Genomic DNA, 18,655 nt, shown 5'->3' with positions numbered 1-18,655 from the left:
CAATATTGTTGAAGATCTTTCAGAGAAATCTGATGAAATTAACAACTGTTACACCTCATAACCAGCTGACTCCTTCACTTTTATTTATGCATTTATTTTTTCTTAAAACTGGTAACATTCACTTTCACTTTCAAAGGGAAAAATATTACTTGTGTCCATCCAAGACTTCACTTTTCTATTTTGCACAAGATATATCCATCTAATCTCACAACTGTAGATCTCGTGTCTTCGTCAACATAGAGAGAAAAATTTGGGCCAAGTGTCCATCATTTAACTATAGATAGAAGGCAAAAAACCTAGCAATGAAATACACGAATATAGACCATCAGTAAGATGAAAGAGGAAACTCATCTGCATAAATGTCCTCTGATTTTGGTGTGTCCAAAATTATTCTTGAACTAATAATGTCAGTTAAGTTAGAACTAACTCCTGAGAAACTTCATATGCTAAGCTTACAGGCTATAACATATACTATTATAACAACCAAGCATTCACCTTTAAGTGATCAAGTTTCTCCACAATACCAAGATAAGTACCAGGACATTTTGTTCCGCTCGACTCATGATTTGTAAATCCACGAACATGCATTTCATAGATTACAAGATCTCTCTGTGGAAACTTCAGTGGTAGATCTCCTTCCCAATAAAACTGAAATAACGAAAATCAAACAGTAAAACAGACATGTTGAACTAACACCTTCAGTGGTATCTCCTTCCCAATCAAACTGAAAATAACAAAGATCAAACAGTAAAACAGACATGTTGAACTAACAAAACCATATATTCCAATATCTCATCTAAGTTGTTGGCAGTAATAATGCCACCCAGTATTTTTCTATATGTAAAGCAAGCACGAAGATGCTTTTTGGTAGTTGTGGACATTTCAACATTTTATGGTAAAGTTGTTGTCGTGTGACCAGGAGGTCACGGGTTCAAGCCTTGGAAATAGCCTCCGGTAGAAATGCAAGATAAGGCTGCGTACAATACACCCTTGTGGTGGGGTCCTTCCCCGGACCCTTTGCCCTATGGCCAATCCCGAGACAGTGGGGAAAGTAAACAAAACACAAAAATACAAAGCACCAGATTGTACATTCGACTATGTGGGACACTAATAGATTTAGTCACCTGATCAGCAGCAGAAGGTACCATACCAGCCATTGGGGGCCAACAATCATCCTCTGGCCCTAATACACCATATTCTCCTCTGCTTACTGTAGCCTGGAAGAAAATTCAAAAATGACTTGGTGCAGCCCAAAAGGACATAATAGCTAAATGCCAAATAGAGGTCATTCCTACTATGAAACATAGTCTGAATAAGAAAGCATAGACTTGATATTGACAGAAAACTTTCTTACTTTATAACTATCTGACCTTGGCATAAGGATCCAACACTATCTGTGAAGAGTCAAAGTAGTGTCCTTCTTCAGGACAGAACTTTCCATCAAAGTTGTAGCCATAAAGCATATTCTCAAAATCTCCCTTAAGGAACACATGCCAGACATCTCCAGTTTTATTAACTAGAGGATCCAGGAAAATTTGCTCAGTCACTCTCTTCTGCAAGAGTGAATAAGAGGTGAAAAATTGACACGACAAACAAGCCAGATTTGCTGTAGCGTAGTGAAGAATATAATTTATAAAGTTTCGCCTGATATCTTATAACTAATCCCATAAAATGTCTTAGGGTAAATATACTGAAATCTTATAGAGGAATTTATGTTATAAGCCCTTCTATATTTCCTACTCTACACAGTATAATAACTCAATGACAGGGCCTAAAATGCATAGAGGGATGTTTCATAAGAGGACCTAAATCTCTCAAAATTAATGCAGACTTAACTAAGAGGAGAACACAATAGAAGCCAACGAACGATATAAGTGATACAAACTAGTTAGGGTGAAACTAGTTATAAGTGTACGATAAATATGAGATTCAGAAATCTTCAAATTTGTCTTAAAAGTAAATTTACTATTGGAATGAAATGAACCTGAATGGCGAGCAATTGATATGGATTATTTGTATAGCCGATCCTGATTACTTTTGGTTTAAAAAGTTGTTGATCGATATAGCAACACAATGGAAAAAATATTATCTCTTCATTTAAGCTAGAGATAGAGCATTTTCATTTATACAATATCATACATCATAAAACATCAAAATCTGAAAAGGGGAAGTGAACTTCCTGATGGCATAAACTTCCCTCCAACTTCAATAGTATATTTTTTATATTATTATTAGTACTACTATACTCAGTCATTATAAATTCGGATTTAAAAAGTGTTGCAAGAACATGTGAACTTCAGAAGAAACAGTCAGTTATATAGCTTATTTCTTCCAGGAAACTACAAATAAAAAGAACAGCAGTCCGGTGCACTAAAGCTACCGCTATGTGCAGGGTCCGGGGAAGGGCCTCACCACAAGGGTATATTGCACGCAGCCTTACTTGCATTTCTGCCAAAGGCTGTTTCCAAGGCTTGAACCCTTGACCTCCTAGTCACATGGCAGCAACTTTACCGGTTACTCCAAGGCTCCCCTTCAACAAATATTGGAAAAAATATATATAGAATATGAATGAGGCACAGCTAAGAAACTATGTTAATTTTAATCCTAAATTGCTGACATGAAAAAGCATCCCTTTAATTGAAGTTTGTAAACACTAGATCATCAACTACTTTGACCAAAAGGATGAACCTTAAAAAAAGATACTCCCTCCATTTCAATCTGTTCCTTTTAAGTCCGTTTAGAAAAGAATGTTTCTTTGCCTTTTGAGCAACAGTTTAATTCCAAATTTTTTAATTCCAAATTTTCACATGTCATCACAAGATCAAAGAGCATTTTGGCATATTTAACATATCTTTAATCTAACACCACAAGATTCAAAAATCTATTTATTTTCTTAAACTATGTGCCAAGTCAAAACAGGACAATGAAATGGAAATGGAGGGAGTAATGATTTTTAATCGGAGAATTACCTCAGGTAAATCGGAAAGAGTGATCAAACAAAGAGTAGCAGAGGTTGCATTCCTCGAAAAAACAGCGAAATTCACACCGCCATCTCTAGCAGTAGCACCAAACGGCAACGGCTTCCCGGATAGAACCTCAAAACGACGTCGTTCTGTGGTCAGTTTCTCCACAACCACCACAGTGGCCGTCGTTTTCGCCGCCGCACCTCCTCTTCCACTATCAGCAGCAGCATCCATCATTACTGAAGACCTGGATTTTCTCCATTTATTCTCAAAACCTGCATAGTTTCTCCTCGAAAAAGGATGGTTCTGGAAACAGAGTTTAGGTGTGTAGGTAGAAATAGAAGGGCAATGAAGTAACTCCATGTGAACAACGGAAATGTGTACGTATAGGTAGCAGAGGAGTTTGGGTTTTCGGTGGAGGGATTTGAGGAAGAAGAGAGTGATGTATGTGGCACTGAAATTTAGATACTGATGAGTGTTGGGGTTAGTGCGTAACTGTCGACCGGAAAAAAGGCGCACGTTTCCAAAAGAGCTACCGATACATCCGTTCCCCTTTCGAATCTCCAATCACACATATTTAATTTATAAAATAAATAAATAATTTATTTAATTTTCCTAATCTATATATTTGCATAAAGAAAAACATAGAGTAGGCACCCTTCTATGATCTCCATTGCCATTTATCTTTTTTCTACTTTTTTTAGAGTTTTTTTTTCATAATTTAATTTAATAAAATTTAATATTTATTTGGTAATTATATCTTCTTAATTACTCATATCTTTTTCAATTTTTTTTAGTCTTTTTTCAGTTTTAGAAGTGCAAAAATTATTTGTGTCCCACTTTTTTATTTTATAAATACTCTTTCATAGTCTCCCCATCTTTGCTTCAGTATAGGCATTGCGCTGAAAAGGTCTCAGAGAGAGCTTGTTAGGTCTCCATTCCGGTACAGGTAAGTTTTTCTTTCTTATGCTTTTTAGTTATTTGACTAATATATATTATTGTTTTATTTTGAAGAATATTTCAAAACGTAAGAATTATTTTGCAAGCTTCAAGTTGAAGTCATCTCCTAAGGAGCAGTCCCTTTTGAAACTATGCGTTAGCTATTAAGCAACTACATTACTCCATTGATTATCAATTTTTCAGATTAAATCCCTTCTTTTAATACATAATGATGAAGTGTAATGGAGCTAAATTGCCAACTGTGTTGATGTTATATTTTTTCATTGTCTCTACATTGACAAATGTTTCATTAGCACTCTTAAGATTGGTTACTACCATTCAAAATTTGTAGTAGTTTGAATCATATCCCTGCACATAAATTGAAGTATATACATTTTTTTCCCGTTTCACCATTTTGAGAACAAAAAAAAAAGGTGCGTAAAAATTAATAAAAGATTGATTCAACTAACTAATCTAACTTCAAATCAATATATACATATACATATACATACATATATATATATATATATATGAAACATAGAAGAGGTGATGTGACACCCCTCTATGGTCTCCATTGACATTTATATGTCTTCTTCTTTGAGTTTTTTTCACAATTTAATGTAAAAAAATTTAATATTTATTTATAATTATATTCTCTTAATTACTCATATTTTTTTCAATTTTTTTGGATCTTTTTTTTCAGTTTTAAAAGTGCAAAAGCCATTTGAGCATATTTGACTAATATATATTATTGTTTTATTTTCAAGAAAGTGAAGATCTTTGAGGGGTTTCTTTTCTTCTATTGCTAATGAAAGCACAAGGCCAGGAGAAAAATCACTGCCCTTTTTCTTATTTTTGAAATATGACCATTGTGTGAAATATCGAAATTGCTCGACATTATTTGAGCAAGAGGAACCTTTGCATTCTAATGGATCTTCTAAGATGCAGTTAGGAGTAATTTGGCTTTCTTCCTCTATCAAATTAGAGGTGTCCTAATTACTCATATTATTGTACCGGTTCGTATCTCCATTAGACTGAGCATATATATGTTTCATTTTCTTTACTGTCACCGAAGATTCACTCCTCTCTTTTTATTTTACTACTACTATAGTTTACTATAATATAATACAAAGAACAACTATTTTTTTTTTTTCATTTCTTATTATAGGAACTGTGTCAAAACAAATGATATGTAGAAGAATAAGAAATCAAACTTAACGTCGAAGTCAATTATTCTAAAGTTTTTTTAGTGTAATAGTTTCTTTATTTTTGATCTAAGTATCAATTTCTTTTTTTTTTGTAAATTTTGTGATTTCTATATTTATTTTGGATGTGTGAATGTGATCCCAAACCTTTTATATTTTCTTTATCTAAGGCGAAATGCTCAATATTGATAAATTTTTTCCTTTAGACCATCACATTTTTTATTATTATTATTTAGGTTGTTTAGTGCTTGAATAAAATAAATTGATTGAGCTGGGTTATGGTACCTTTTTCTCATATTTTTTGTATTTCATTAACTTTCTGTTTGAATTACATATAAGTTTGAGTATTTTTTAAAAAATTAAATACGTCATTAAAGTAGCATCAAATTGATAAAAAAAAAAATTAATCTCGATTTACGAATTTGAATTAATTTTTATTTCATAACTCCTATAAAGTTCAATATAATATTTGTAATAATTATTTGGAGAAATTGAATTATTATTTTATCCCTATACTAAACAAAAATGTCATTAAACATCTAAGCAATTAAATAGTAAATAATAATCATATCATATTATACTAAATCCTAGAAGTCAAAAGGTATTAAATCAAAAATTGAAAGATGAAAGTATCTTTTTTTAAAAAAAAAAAGATGAAAATATCAAATATTTTGACGAAAACTATAAAGAACGATGCATTTAAGTTACTTTTGATTTCTATTAAATCTCTGCTATTCTACCTAAATATCTTTCTCTCTCTCCGTATATATAAAGGAAAGTAAGGCATTTGATGATGTGACATATTTTTAAGGCTATCATTTTTATTTATTTATTTATTTGTTGATATTTTTTATTATTATTATAAAATATCTAATTAATTATAAATTAAATAATAATCATATAGTTACAATAAAGACAAAATGAACGACTTTCTGAATTCTAATAATTACGCTAAAAATTTTGAGTTCCCTCCGCTTAACTCATACGAATGAAACCATAATATAGTACAATGTTTTTGGTTCTTTTGAAAACTTATTTTATTAATGAAATTTAATGCATTGAATATGAGTTACTAATACGGGTAAAACGTTTTATTTTCTGGCCTTCAAAGGAGACATTAAAGAGTCATGAATTATTTGCGTTTCATTTATTAAATTATTAAAGATTCTAAGTATTAACATTCGTTGCTAAATAAGGTCCTCAATTGGCTCTTCGATGATCAATTTATCACTATAAAAAGTTTTCTTTGAATCGTTTACATAAAACATAACTGTACTCTATCTTTTCTATTTAAACTTTATTTGCATTGTTTTCAAACTATGATTAGTACTTTTAGAGAATATATTGTGGTTAACAATTTATACAGTAAGTCAAATTTTATTTTAAGTGGTTATTTTCTTCTTTGAATGTATATTTATAAAAAAATTTTCTTTCATCTCAAATTAATTTATATTAATTTATTTTTGTGAATCAACAGATTACTTTGCAATTACATAAAATACGAACAAATTTATGTAAGCAGTAAATTTAGATTATCATATAAAATTTTCTACATGTTTTATAATAAATAAAAAGAATGACACTTGGCAACTGCATATATTCAATGGGCCTTGGGTGTTCATGTTTTGTTTGTGTACTCAAGTTTTCCCGTTTGTGGATATATTTGTTATATAGTACATATGAAAGTCTTGGATCTTCATATTAAATTGTATTCTCTTCAATTCTAAATAAATGACACACTTAATTTTTTTTTATCTGAATATTTTATTTGTTTAACATTTTATAATTATCTTCAAATTTTTCTATGTTTGTTATTTTTCTTTTTCTTTTTCATTAACATAATTTTATGTGAAGATTTTTTCTCTATTTCTTCTTCTCCCTCTTAATTTCTACAATTAGTGTGTAGTGTTGATTTTTTTTATTTTGTTTATAATTTTTTTAATTTATTTTTGATTTGTTATTTTTTGCAAGTTGACATCTTAATTTTTATGTGTTTATTAACTGAACATTATTATTTAAAGGTAGCAAGAAAATAGTTTGTCTTTGATATTTTTTATATCTTATTCAGTGTTCGACAATTATATTAGAGACAATTAATCTTGATTCACGTTGAAAATTTTATTATGGAGATAAAACGCTCCCTATCAAAAGCGACCTCATGCTTAAGGCTCGAACCTAAAATTTCTAAAAAAGGATGAAAAAATTTACCACTCCACCCTAATCTTTAATTGTGAAGTTGACCAGCCTCACGAAGTTGTCTTTTTTGATTTGATGCATGTCAAGCAACAATTAGACGTTTTTGATGATGTCTCTATGTATTTAAAGCTTTTTATGATACTCCCTTATGTTTTATGCTTGGGTACTTGAATTAACGAATTTTATTTTAAAAATTAAGTTCTTTATCTAAAATATCCTTAGTTAAATGTTGTATACATCATAAAACTTTAAGACTGCATTAGAAATATTTCTAGAGCAAATTGGTGAAAAAGAACTAAATATCTTGATTTTATTATGTTTCATCTTTTAGAAGCTAATTTATTTCTGATAGCAATCAAAAGTGATAACGATAGTGAAGATGAGATCAACAATGAATTTCATTTAGGCCGAATGTATAAGCAACTTTTTAAATTTATCTGAATTTTTTATTTAGATCCCCAAATTAAAAGTTATACTATCTATTAAATAAACACTTAAACTAAAATCAAATAATGTCTGTTAAGCTCACATTATTTTCTTTCAACTAACTCAAAAAATAGAATTCCGTCAACTAATAGAACTAAAATCATAAACGATGTTTTATAAAAAATTTACTAATTCATTTTAAAACCGCCCAAAGCGCGACAAATTTCACTAGTCATTAAATATAATACATTATTTATTAATCATAACTAAGTCATCATTTATTTGCACTTAATGGAGGTTTGAATCTGAATGATTCAGGGATCATTAAGTGCATTTGTTTTTCATTAACATTTTGGCTCTTAGTAGATTTGAATAAATCTTAGTCATTCAGATCTGAAACTAAGTTTTAATCATTAAGAGGTATTCTTGTGTTGGATAATATTCACCATCACTCTATCCATAATTATCATTCACCACCACTAAACACCTCTGTCACTACCACCATTGTCAACCACCACCTTGCCACCAACCATCATTTACAATCATAATTGCTACTAATCAATATTTTCACTTGATACCATATCTACCACCTCTATTAATTTAATTATATATGTCGCTATCACCACCAACAATGTCAACACCAATCATCAATCACTATCGATCAATTTCAACTACTAACCAGTTCATCTATCACAACTAGCGTCACCGCTAACTACCACTAACACATTATCAGCATCCACATATTTTTGGCCACCACCATTATCACAAGTGTTGCCACCTCTACCACCACTTCAATCATCATTATTGCTACAATATATCTCTACTAATAATCATCTCCACCATCACAGTTAACACCATCTCCAGCTACAACCAACATATCGTCAACCATCTTGCATTATTTTTTAAGCTATCATAATCAACACCTCCAAGTACTAATATCAACCAACTTCACATCACTACTATCACTACTACTAATCGCCACCATCATAATAGTCACTACAATAGCAAACATCTCTATCATCACAACCATCACCATCAATATTACTAATCACTAACATCAATCATTACCACCACCACCGTTACAAATGATCTCCATTATCACTAACAAGTATAAATATTTTTTTCAATCAAATAATAATGTTATTGTATTAAATCAAATATTTTTCTAATATATAATTATTTTTTATTTGAATTATAAATTTTCTTATATATGCAAATAAATAATTTTTGCATATTCAGATATTGAAAAACAAATAGTCTTAATCATTCAGATTTCAGATCTGAAGACAACATCTTAATTATTCAGATATACATTCAGATTCAGACGTCTGAATCTTAATAAAAATAAATGCGCCCTAACTGAAAAAGGAGTAAGCAAAGAGAGAGCAATAGCAATCACAACCGACCAAGGGGTGAAATTATTGAACAAACTATTTGGTCTTATTTTTTCTTTTAATTTAAAATCTCCAAAGAAAGCATTTCTAAAAAAAAAGGAATTAAAAACACCCTTTTACTTTTATTTGCTCCCTCATTATATTTTGTTGTCAATTTTGCTTCTATCATTATATTATGGTTTCACTCAGAACTATCCGATTCCATCTTTTAACTAACCCGATTCACTAAATTAATTAAATTCATGCAAATTAAACTCTAAATATAAATCCACCATCTTTTAATTTCAGCGAAAAACTATCTGCATTCACATTCAATCATGACTTAGGAAAAATTTTAAACGAGATCACACTTGACATTACAACAAATAGAAGACATTGTCTCTCCTCTGCTCAAGAAAATAATAATTAGCTTATTGTTGTCTATCAGTTATCTCGCTCTCCATTTTGTCTTTTTGCTATCAACATTTTCTACAAAAAAAGAAAATGTCTATTAAATTTCGATATTCATTAAGAGATCTTGTTCTTTACTAGGATTATCCTTTTCCTTAGAAGTTGTTAAAGTTTTTGTTATAATTTGGTTGAATTTCAAGCTGAAGTTGAATTGAAGTTCAAGATGTATTAATGAAAACTTCAATCAGTTTACCTTCAAGCACAAGCACCACAAATATTGACCATAAAGACATTACCCAAATTTTTTGAACTTTAAATTTTTGCAAAATTTTCAAGTTTTTAATTGTATAATCTCAACTACAAGGTATTCTTCAGACAATTTTCTGAAGTTTTGAAATTCAAATCTCAATCCTAGTAGAAATTGCACGCATTCCAATGATTTGAATAATTAGGGAAAATAAGATTTGAGTATTATTTTGACATGCTAAAATCGTTAGATGGATCAGGTCGGATTAAAAGAGATAATCGGGTAATTTAAAGTAAAATTGTGTATTTTTATTAATTTGGAGAATTTCATCTAATTAAAGGGCATATTTGTCAAGTTTTATAATAGTAACGGATCATTTCGTACACCGAATTGGATAAGTAAGGATATGTCATATATCCCATAAGTTGGAATATCCCGTGAGGTTTTATACCACCCTCCACATGAGATAGTAATCTCATCATTATAGTATAAATGGTAGAATAGAATATTCTTGGGACTAAGTAATGCCTCATTGCCAAATATGAGATAAACTCAAATCTCAAACTTATTTCCAAGATTATTTCTTTTATTCGGTGTACCAAATGACCCATAAAAATAAAATTGATCTCATAGTATAACGAGGAGTAAACTTAGCTAATAAATGAAAGTGAAAGAGTATTGTTGATCCTTTTTCTAAAACATGGTACCTATTGAGAAAATTTGGCTGACACACTGTTTAAGTTTTGAGTTGACAATTTTTTTTGATCTTTCATTTTAAAATACAATAAAAATAATTTAATAATGAATTAGACTATTATAGCATATTAAAAATTATCGAGCCTATCTATAAATATATTCAAAATATTTTTATCTATGCATAACAGGGGAGGCAGGCATGTTAGGACTACAAGTGTCCTCGCATTGAAATTCCTATTTTATATTTAAAAGATAAATTTTAATCCACTAAAAATTAAATTAAAAATAGTCCACAAAAAATTATAAATTCAAAAAAACTACACAAATCAGATAACTGATAATGCTCAAATTACAAACCTAGATAGGTGTATCGCTGTCAATACAATAACCCAACTTAGATTGGCGTTCAATCCAAAAGGAGTGAAGACACAAAATTTAAAGCTCGAAAGTGTTAAAAGTCAACTAGAAGTTGACCCGTAATGTGTATAAAACAAAAATAAATATAAAATAGGGGGATTAGATGGAATGTTTTTAAAGTAATAATTTTTTTTGCTTTTAAAATACTATCTTAAGGTGGGAATATATCGAGTTTGTTGTTATTGTTGTTGTAGAATACTATCTTGAGGTAAAAAATGCTTAGAGTGTAATTAATTGGGAATAAACCTTGGGTTTATGCAATTCTAAGTGTGAATTCATGTATGGATAATTGAGAATTTATCCAAATTCAGTTAGGAGCCATGGATAGGCTAGATTTTAAGGTATTAGTATCAATCTTTTAATAAAACACTAAGTTTCACAAATGAGTTCTTTCGAACACCTCATAAGTGTAACAATTTGACTAGTCTATTGCCTCAATTAACATTCTTATGTCTAAGAGATGCTATTAAATGAAATAATTTAAGTTATTGTTTGCATTTATATCTCAACCATACCCCTCTTTCAAGAATGATATGTGTTCAAAGATAATTGAGTTTACAACCTCCAATTCTTAGTTAAATCATAGAATAAATGCAAAATACATAATAAATAGTTAATTAGGAAGATAAATAAACAACACCCATGCACTAATCACAATCTATTCATGCATAACCCAAGATGAAGAATTAGCTACTCATAGAGTGAGAAAGTAAAGATGTACCAAAGTTTTCGTTAAATTGATTTATAAAAAATATTGGGAATGCAAATGTTAAACCTCATAAAACTTCGATCATTTTATTTTTGACCCTCCAACGTGCGTAGTGATAATTTTCTTGACTTGAATTATGTTTAGAAATGTTAAAAAGGTGTTTGGAAAAAGTTTCAAATTTTTCAAAAGGGGTTTGGGGTCATTTTGGAACCCCGAGATAATGAGGATTCATGATAAGGCCGTGTCACGGAGGTTAACCTCGGCGATATTGGCGTTGCACGGAGACTAACCTCTGCGATATTGGCGTGCCACGCTAGTGTTTTAATTTGGGTCAGTTTTTTTCACTTGGAAGTAAGAGGCTTTTGGTCTTTTTACCCTTTTCAAAGATTAAATTATTTTCTTTCTCTCTTAAACTCAAAATCCAAGAACATTTAAGGGTTTTACAGTGCATTCATTATCCGAGACCCAAACTTCGAATTAACTTTAATTTCTTGTGTGTTTCAGCCATGTTTTTCTCCCCTGAGCTTAAATTTTATATCGTGGCATTGATTGAATGAATTTTTATATGATTTAAATTGTGAGTTTTGAATTGGATTGAGGAATACCATGTATTAAACTAAATATTCATGTTTTAAATTAATGTTTCGGGGTCAGAATTATTACATTGCTTAAATAATTGAAATGCGAGACATGAGTTTCCCAAAATTGAATGAAATTTGGCTTGATAATTACATTAACCTCAACCCACTTTATAATCTTGATTTTAAATATGAAAAATTACATGGTTTAACTTGATTTTGAACCGTTCAATTAGAAAGGAGGAAGAAAACCATGGAACACTATAAATTTCGTGTGTGCCCACGATGGTTTTACGTTGGCTGATTTAGTGACGTACAACAATAAACACAATTTGGCAAATGGAGAGGACAACAAAGACGGGGAGAATCACAATAATAGTTGGAATTGTGGTGAGGTAAATCAGTGTGCCTACTATATCTTCTGAATCTTTTCATTTATTTGAGCTGTCTTGATGGTTGATTTCACACTGTAACAAGCAGATTGTTCTAATAGTTCAAATGCTATATTTTCCTTTCTGTTGGTCTGAGATTGAGACTGAATTATGTCTAACATGGTAGCACACTAGCACCCACATCCGTGCATTTAGAGGTATCTGTGTTTCCTTCTGCTCAGTCTGGCTATTAATAATTTAGATGTTGTAATTGATTTTGCCAACATTTCTTCTCGCAGCAGTTCATAACATCTCTATGTTTCTTACATTAATATCCTGATTTACTATCTTGTGTGTTCTAATAGAACTAGTTTCTTTCTCTTTTGTACAACACTGACATTCTCTTTAAATTAGTAAAGTAGCTTTACTTGATATTCTTTTAGCATAATATATTTAATACTGAGTGGTGTTTCTGTGAATGCAGCAAACACATCACTCTGGGTACTTAACTTGATGAAAAGAAAATAAGTATTACTTCATAGCTTATTAGTAGCTGTTTCCCTGTTAAAATTTCTATTAGTTACTTCAACCAATCAAGTAATTTGATTAGACCTATTATAGTTAAGATTCCACTCAACTTCCCTGCTGAGACTTTTTTTTTTCTTTGTTAAGTAAATGATATACTTCCTTGCTCAGACCTTATCTTAAGCTTTACTTAAAAGTGATATTGAAGTGGTTTGACGTTTTCTGCTCTTACTGTCTTGTATTACATGTAGCTTTAATATTTAATATCGACTTAATTTATCACATACCATATCTGTATGAAGTGGATTCATGAAACGATTCCTCGGGTGAGTTGATATAATTCTGGTATGAGATGCTCCATCATGGCTATCTTCTTGTTTGAGTATGATAATGAGGAAATTTAGATAATGTTGAGGGTGGTGAAAATATTCTGGGTTCATCCAAAAGTTTTTGAATGTGGATATCAAGACCTGTGCAGTACCTTACCCCATGATGCTGGGCCTTGTTTGTTTTCAGTTATAAGAAGTTACTTCTTCCATGCAGGAAGGAGAGTTTGCAAGTATCTTTGTGAAGAAATTGAGGAAAAGACAAATGCGGAACTTCTTCCTTTGCCTTATGGTTTCCCAAGTAAGTTCAGTTCTTCCTCTTGATGCAATTCAGCAGAAAGTAACAAAAAAGCACCAATGTGTTGACAAACAGGAGGAATTTTGGTTGTCTTTTGCCTGTTCCTCATTAATTTGTATGGGATCTGATCAACAACAACAACAAACCCAGTGTATTCCCACAAAATGGGGTCTGGGGAGGGTAAAGTGTACGCAGTCCATACCGCTACCTCCAAAGAAGTAGAGAGGCTGTTTCAGATTTGTATGGGATCTGATCGTTCAACCAAAAATCGTAAGGAGTTGAGACAGATGCATAGCCCTTTTGACGCCCCTCTACACTTGATGTTTGACATTATATAAGTCGACACAGGATTTACGAGTGTGAGGTGGGCCTAGTAAAGTTTGGCTCTAATACCATGAAAAAGGATCTGAGAATCCAACAAAAAGTAGAGTAATCCTAGACTTTTATGTACCCATCTGGAGGGCTTTCTACATGGCTATACCTAATGTGGGACAATATTACTCAACAATTAACTTAAATTTTGTGATTTGTGAACCTACCTACCATTTTGGCTATAATTTCATGCATTTCTTCTTTTCGAAATAGTTGTTCCTACTCAACATGTATTTTCGTCTTATAATTAATTTTTCTCATTTGTGGTTCTTCAGGGTGTTCCCATGATATATATGGGCGATGAATATGGTCACACTAAGGGAGGAAACAACAACACGTACTAATTTTTAATATTTTAGAGAAGTTTTTCATAGAGTAGGAGTATCTTTTATGTCCTTGTCAGAGAGAAGTTAGCTTTTTTGTAATTGTTAACTACTGTATCTAGTGATTGATTTGTGTGCATGCTTGAATCAAATGCAGGTCGACAAAGTGAAGGGAGAACTATATGTTGCCTTTAACGCCAGCCATTTGCCTGTAACAATTACACTTCCAGATAGGCCTGCTTATAGATGGCAGCCTTTGGTTGACACAGGCAAACCAGCACCATTTGACTTCTTGACAGATGACGTTCCGGAGAGAGAGATAGCAGCCAAACAATATTCTCATTTTCTGGATGCAGACCAGTATCCAATGCTCAGTTATTCATCCATTATTCTTTTACTATCGCCTGCTGATGATTCTTTGTTTCGTTCAACAAGCCGGGCGAGGTAAAGCAGCTTCGGATTTTGTTGTATGCAGACTGCAGTGGGTGTTAGTTACTTTGTAAATAAATACAAGTGCGAAGCTGCACGGAACAGAACTGCAAGCGGAACTCTTGAGGAAGAAGCTGAATATATATATAAAAGAACTTGTATAATTATATTTATATAGAGAGAGAAGTGTTTGAAGACATCCTCAAACTTGGCATGAACTATTATTTTAGTCCTCTAACCATATCCACTATTAGAATCCCCCTACATTTGACTAAATAATTTAGAAACAACCCTAAAATGTCACATGACATAACAAAGTGTTCTCAAACTCTTGTAGGAGCGTGAGTTGCTTAAAAATACATAAGCATTACTTACTACTATTAATAAGAGGGAAGAAGCAGACAACTCTTCGTCTTAAGCTGCTTCGTGATTTTATTATATTATTTCTAATTAATTATTTTAAGTTATTTATATATAAGAAAATTAATAATACTTAATTAAAATAAGATAAAATAGACATTTATGACATGTTTATTTCAGCTGCTGCAATCTTATTATATCATCTTAAATTAATTATTATAAGTCATCTAGGTATTAAAAAATTACTACTATTAATAAGAGTGAAGAAACAGACAGCTCTTCGGCAACATGTCTGCTGTTTCAGCCGCTCTGTGATTTTACTATATTAATCCTAATTTAAGCAGAAAAAAAAAATGCATCCTTAATATTTGATTGTGAAGAAGTAAGTAGAAAAACAAAAACTAATATGAATTATTTGAAACAATTTCACTCTACCGCTTCGTGATTTTACTATATTAACCCTAATTTAAGCAGAAAAAAAACTGCATCCTTGATATTTGATTGTGAAGAAGTAAGTAGAAAAAGAAAAACTAATATGAATCATTTGAAACAATTTCACTCTATGCAGGCAACAGACCCAATTAACGCTAATACTAAACAACAACAGTATGAATCAAAGGAAATAGAGATCCTCAATCGTAGTTTTATTATATCACCTCAAATTAATTATTATAAGTCATCTAGGTATTAAAAAATTAATACTATTTAATAAATAATAAAATAGATATAAATGATAAATCAATTCTTGTTGTTTTAAATTAATAGGACATTTTATATGAGACTTATTTAAAAACATTCACAAGTATGTTTGCTCCATGATTTTATTATATTATCCCTAATTAATTATTGTAAGACATTTACATATAAGAAAATTAATAATATTTAATAAAAAAAGGTAAAATAGACATTTATGACATGTCTACTTCAGCTGCTTCAATTGTAATTTTACTATACCACCCCTACGTAATTATTATAAGTCATTTAGGTATTAAAAATTTAATAATATTTAATAAAAATAAAATTGACATAAAAAGATAAACTAATTCTTGATGTTTTAAAATAACATGACATCAATTAATTTTTTTCATAAATATTTTCTCATAGTAATTTTGCTATATCACTTCTAATTAGGTATTATAAGTCATTTAGGACATATCCTCTTCGATACTTCAATCATAAATTTTGCTTGACTCTCGAATTTATTTCGGTGCTATTTAAATTGGAATAGAAGAAAAAGTATTATAAAACATAATAATTAAAAACTTAAATTATTTTAAGAATATAATTGAATATCAATGACACAAAAATTTGGATAAGGAGAGTAACATATATTATTTGAAAATTACATAAAAAATATTATAAATTATAATAGCTAACAATTTAAAATATTTAAAAACATATTAAGAATCTAATTGATTATCTAAATTATATTTGTGTCACGTAAATTCGGGATAGTTTTGACATTTTATAATTTGCATGTTTTATTGTTTTAATTTAGTAATTTGTTGATCCATATGATGTTTTCGAATTTAACATGTTTTAAAAATTTAGTACTTTGTTTATTTTAATTTATTTACTTTATTTTGGTAAAATATTATATATTTAAAAATTATGCACAAAAATAATTATAACCCCTTTCTTTATTGTTGGAGATTCTATCCAATTATCAGCCTCGATTCGCAAAGGAGTAAAGAAAGATGCGGGCCAAATATGTGGATAATTTTTTATTATTCAAGATTTAATATATATCAATAAAAAGTAATTTCAATGTATATACATAAAATAACGAAGAAAATGTACATCACAAAAGTTATAATACTCCCTCCCATCAGTCATCACTATCATCAATGTGGAAATATATTTGGCTTTTTGAGTAACGATGAAATTTAAATCTAGATATTTTTGCCTACTCTGATATCATATTGAAAGTGTATAGTTATCTCACTTAAAAGGCCATACATACTCGTTTAATTAATTTATTTAATCACTGCAAAAAGTAAAAGAATATATATATCTCTCAGTCATAATATTAGCAAAATTCAGAGAGCTTCACACATTAAACTTTTTTTGCTGCCTCTCCAAAACAAGATAACCTCCAGTCATCAGAACCTTTCCAGGAGCAGAGGCCATACTATTTAACCATAAATAGCAATTGCAATTACACACATCTTATGTAAAAGCATATATACAAATGGACACATTCGAAGATCAAGTAAACATACTTACACAACCATTTCTTTATAATTTTTTCTTGGATAAATTGAGTAACTGTTTGTTGACAGAGATTAGCTGTAATCCAAAATTACAAAAAAGACCTACTTATTGTCTGGAGAAAGATAAAGAGTAAATGAAGCAGAAAAAAAAGACTGCATCCTAAATATTTGATTGTGAAGAAGCAAGTAGAAAAAGAAAAACTAATATGAATCATTTGAAACAATTTCACTCTATGCAGGCAGTAGGCCTAATTAACGCTGATACTAAACAACAAAAGTATGAATCAAAGGAAACAGAGATATTTGATTTCACTAAAATGAAAACAAATAATGTCAGTTCAAAACAACAACAACAACATATACCCTGTGAAATCCCACAAATGGATGCTTTTTGTGTGAATGTTTGTTCCACAATTATGAAAGAGAAGAAAAGCAGAGGTAAATTATGTTGCTTAGACTCTGCAAAAATATCAACAGGTGTGTGTCGAATTCTTCAAAAGTAGTGACAGGAGCAATAAACAGTGCAACACACTTGTACAAAAAGAAAGATGACTTCTAAAAGGCCAAAATTTCACCAACTTGGGGACTAAAGAATTCTAAAAAGAAAGCAATACCTTAGTGGAAATGACTGTGATAATGCACTCTTTGGCATGAGAACCCTTTAACGCTTTTAATTGCAGCTCCTTCTTTGTCAATAATACGGCTAAATTGTTAATAGGACACAACACTGTAATAGTTAATTCTTTAGTTTGAGAGGCACCAATCTAAGCAGAGTGATCTATAAAAATAGCATCAATATATTGATAACAAAGCTTTTTGAATGATTTCATTGTACACAACCTTATAGGTCGATTGATCATCATCATTGTCTGAAGTAGGTGGCTTGATCAATATTTTTATAGAGTTGGAAATTTTTGCTCTCGACAAAGCAACATATAATTGATCGTGAGAAAAAACTAGTTCACGTAAATAAATTCTAAAATAATCTAATGTTTGTCCTTGTGCTTTATTTATTGTCATAGCAAAACACATGCGTATTGAAAATTGTGTTATTTTAAAGGGAACAAGCACTTTTTCATCCTCTGATGATTGTAATGGTATTCTAGGTATGAAGAGAAAATTTTAAAATTTCTAATTTTGTAAGTTTGTTGGCTTGCATATATTATATGAAGATTTTATTACTATATTTTGAAAGTGGTATAGTACCGTATTTTTTGTAAAAATTGGGAGGCTAATTACATTTATCTATGTAAATTTCCCAATACTATTTATCAATCG

General features: G+C 30.4%; 1 protein-coding gene, 1 long non-coding RNA gene and 1 other non-coding gene across 3 annotated transcripts; 1 reads left to right on the top strand and 2 right to left on the bottom strand.

Annotated features, from left to right (window-relative positions):
- Positions 1 to 495: 495 nt before the first annotated feature.
- Positions 496 to 3,575, bottom strand: LOC107878001 (isoamylase 1, chloroplastic; the record flags this gene model as incomplete). Its single annotated transcript, XM_047393508.1, is given in 4 exon segments — positions 496 to 648; positions 1,125 to 1,217; positions 1,371 to 1,553; positions 2,970 to 3,575. Coding segments are annotated over 4 exon segments (786 nt in total), but the record flags the coding sequence as incomplete, so codon positions are not given.
- Positions 3,576 to 12,370: 8,795 nt separating this feature from the next.
- On the top strand, positions 12,371 to 15,076 carry LOC107878002. The gene is made up of 3 exons (XR_007042723.1): positions 12,371 to 12,555; positions 13,600 to 13,683; positions 14,328 to 15,076. It is a non-coding gene; the product is annotated as an uncharacterized LOC107878002 (transcript).
- A 2,059-nt stretch (positions 15,077 to 17,135) lies between these two features.
- Positions 17,136 to 18,447, bottom strand: LOC124885508. The gene is made up of 3 exons (XR_007042621.1): positions 17,992 to 18,447; positions 17,391 to 17,453; positions 17,136 to 17,295 (listed from the first exon to the last, which is right to left on the bottom strand). It is a non-coding gene; the product is annotated as an uncharacterized LOC124885508 (long non-coding RNA).
- Positions 18,448 to 18,655: the final 208 nt, after the last annotated feature.

Source organism: Capsicum annuum, chromosome 7 (genome assembly GCF_002878395.1).
Source record: "Capsicum annuum cultivar UCD-10X-F1 chromosome 7, UCD10Xv1.1, whole genome shotgun sequence".
Taxonomy (NCBI): Eukaryota; Viridiplantae; Streptophyta; class Magnoliopsida; order Solanales; family Solanaceae; genus Capsicum; species Capsicum annuum.
This window is presented reverse-complemented; position numbering and strand designations above follow the sequence as displayed.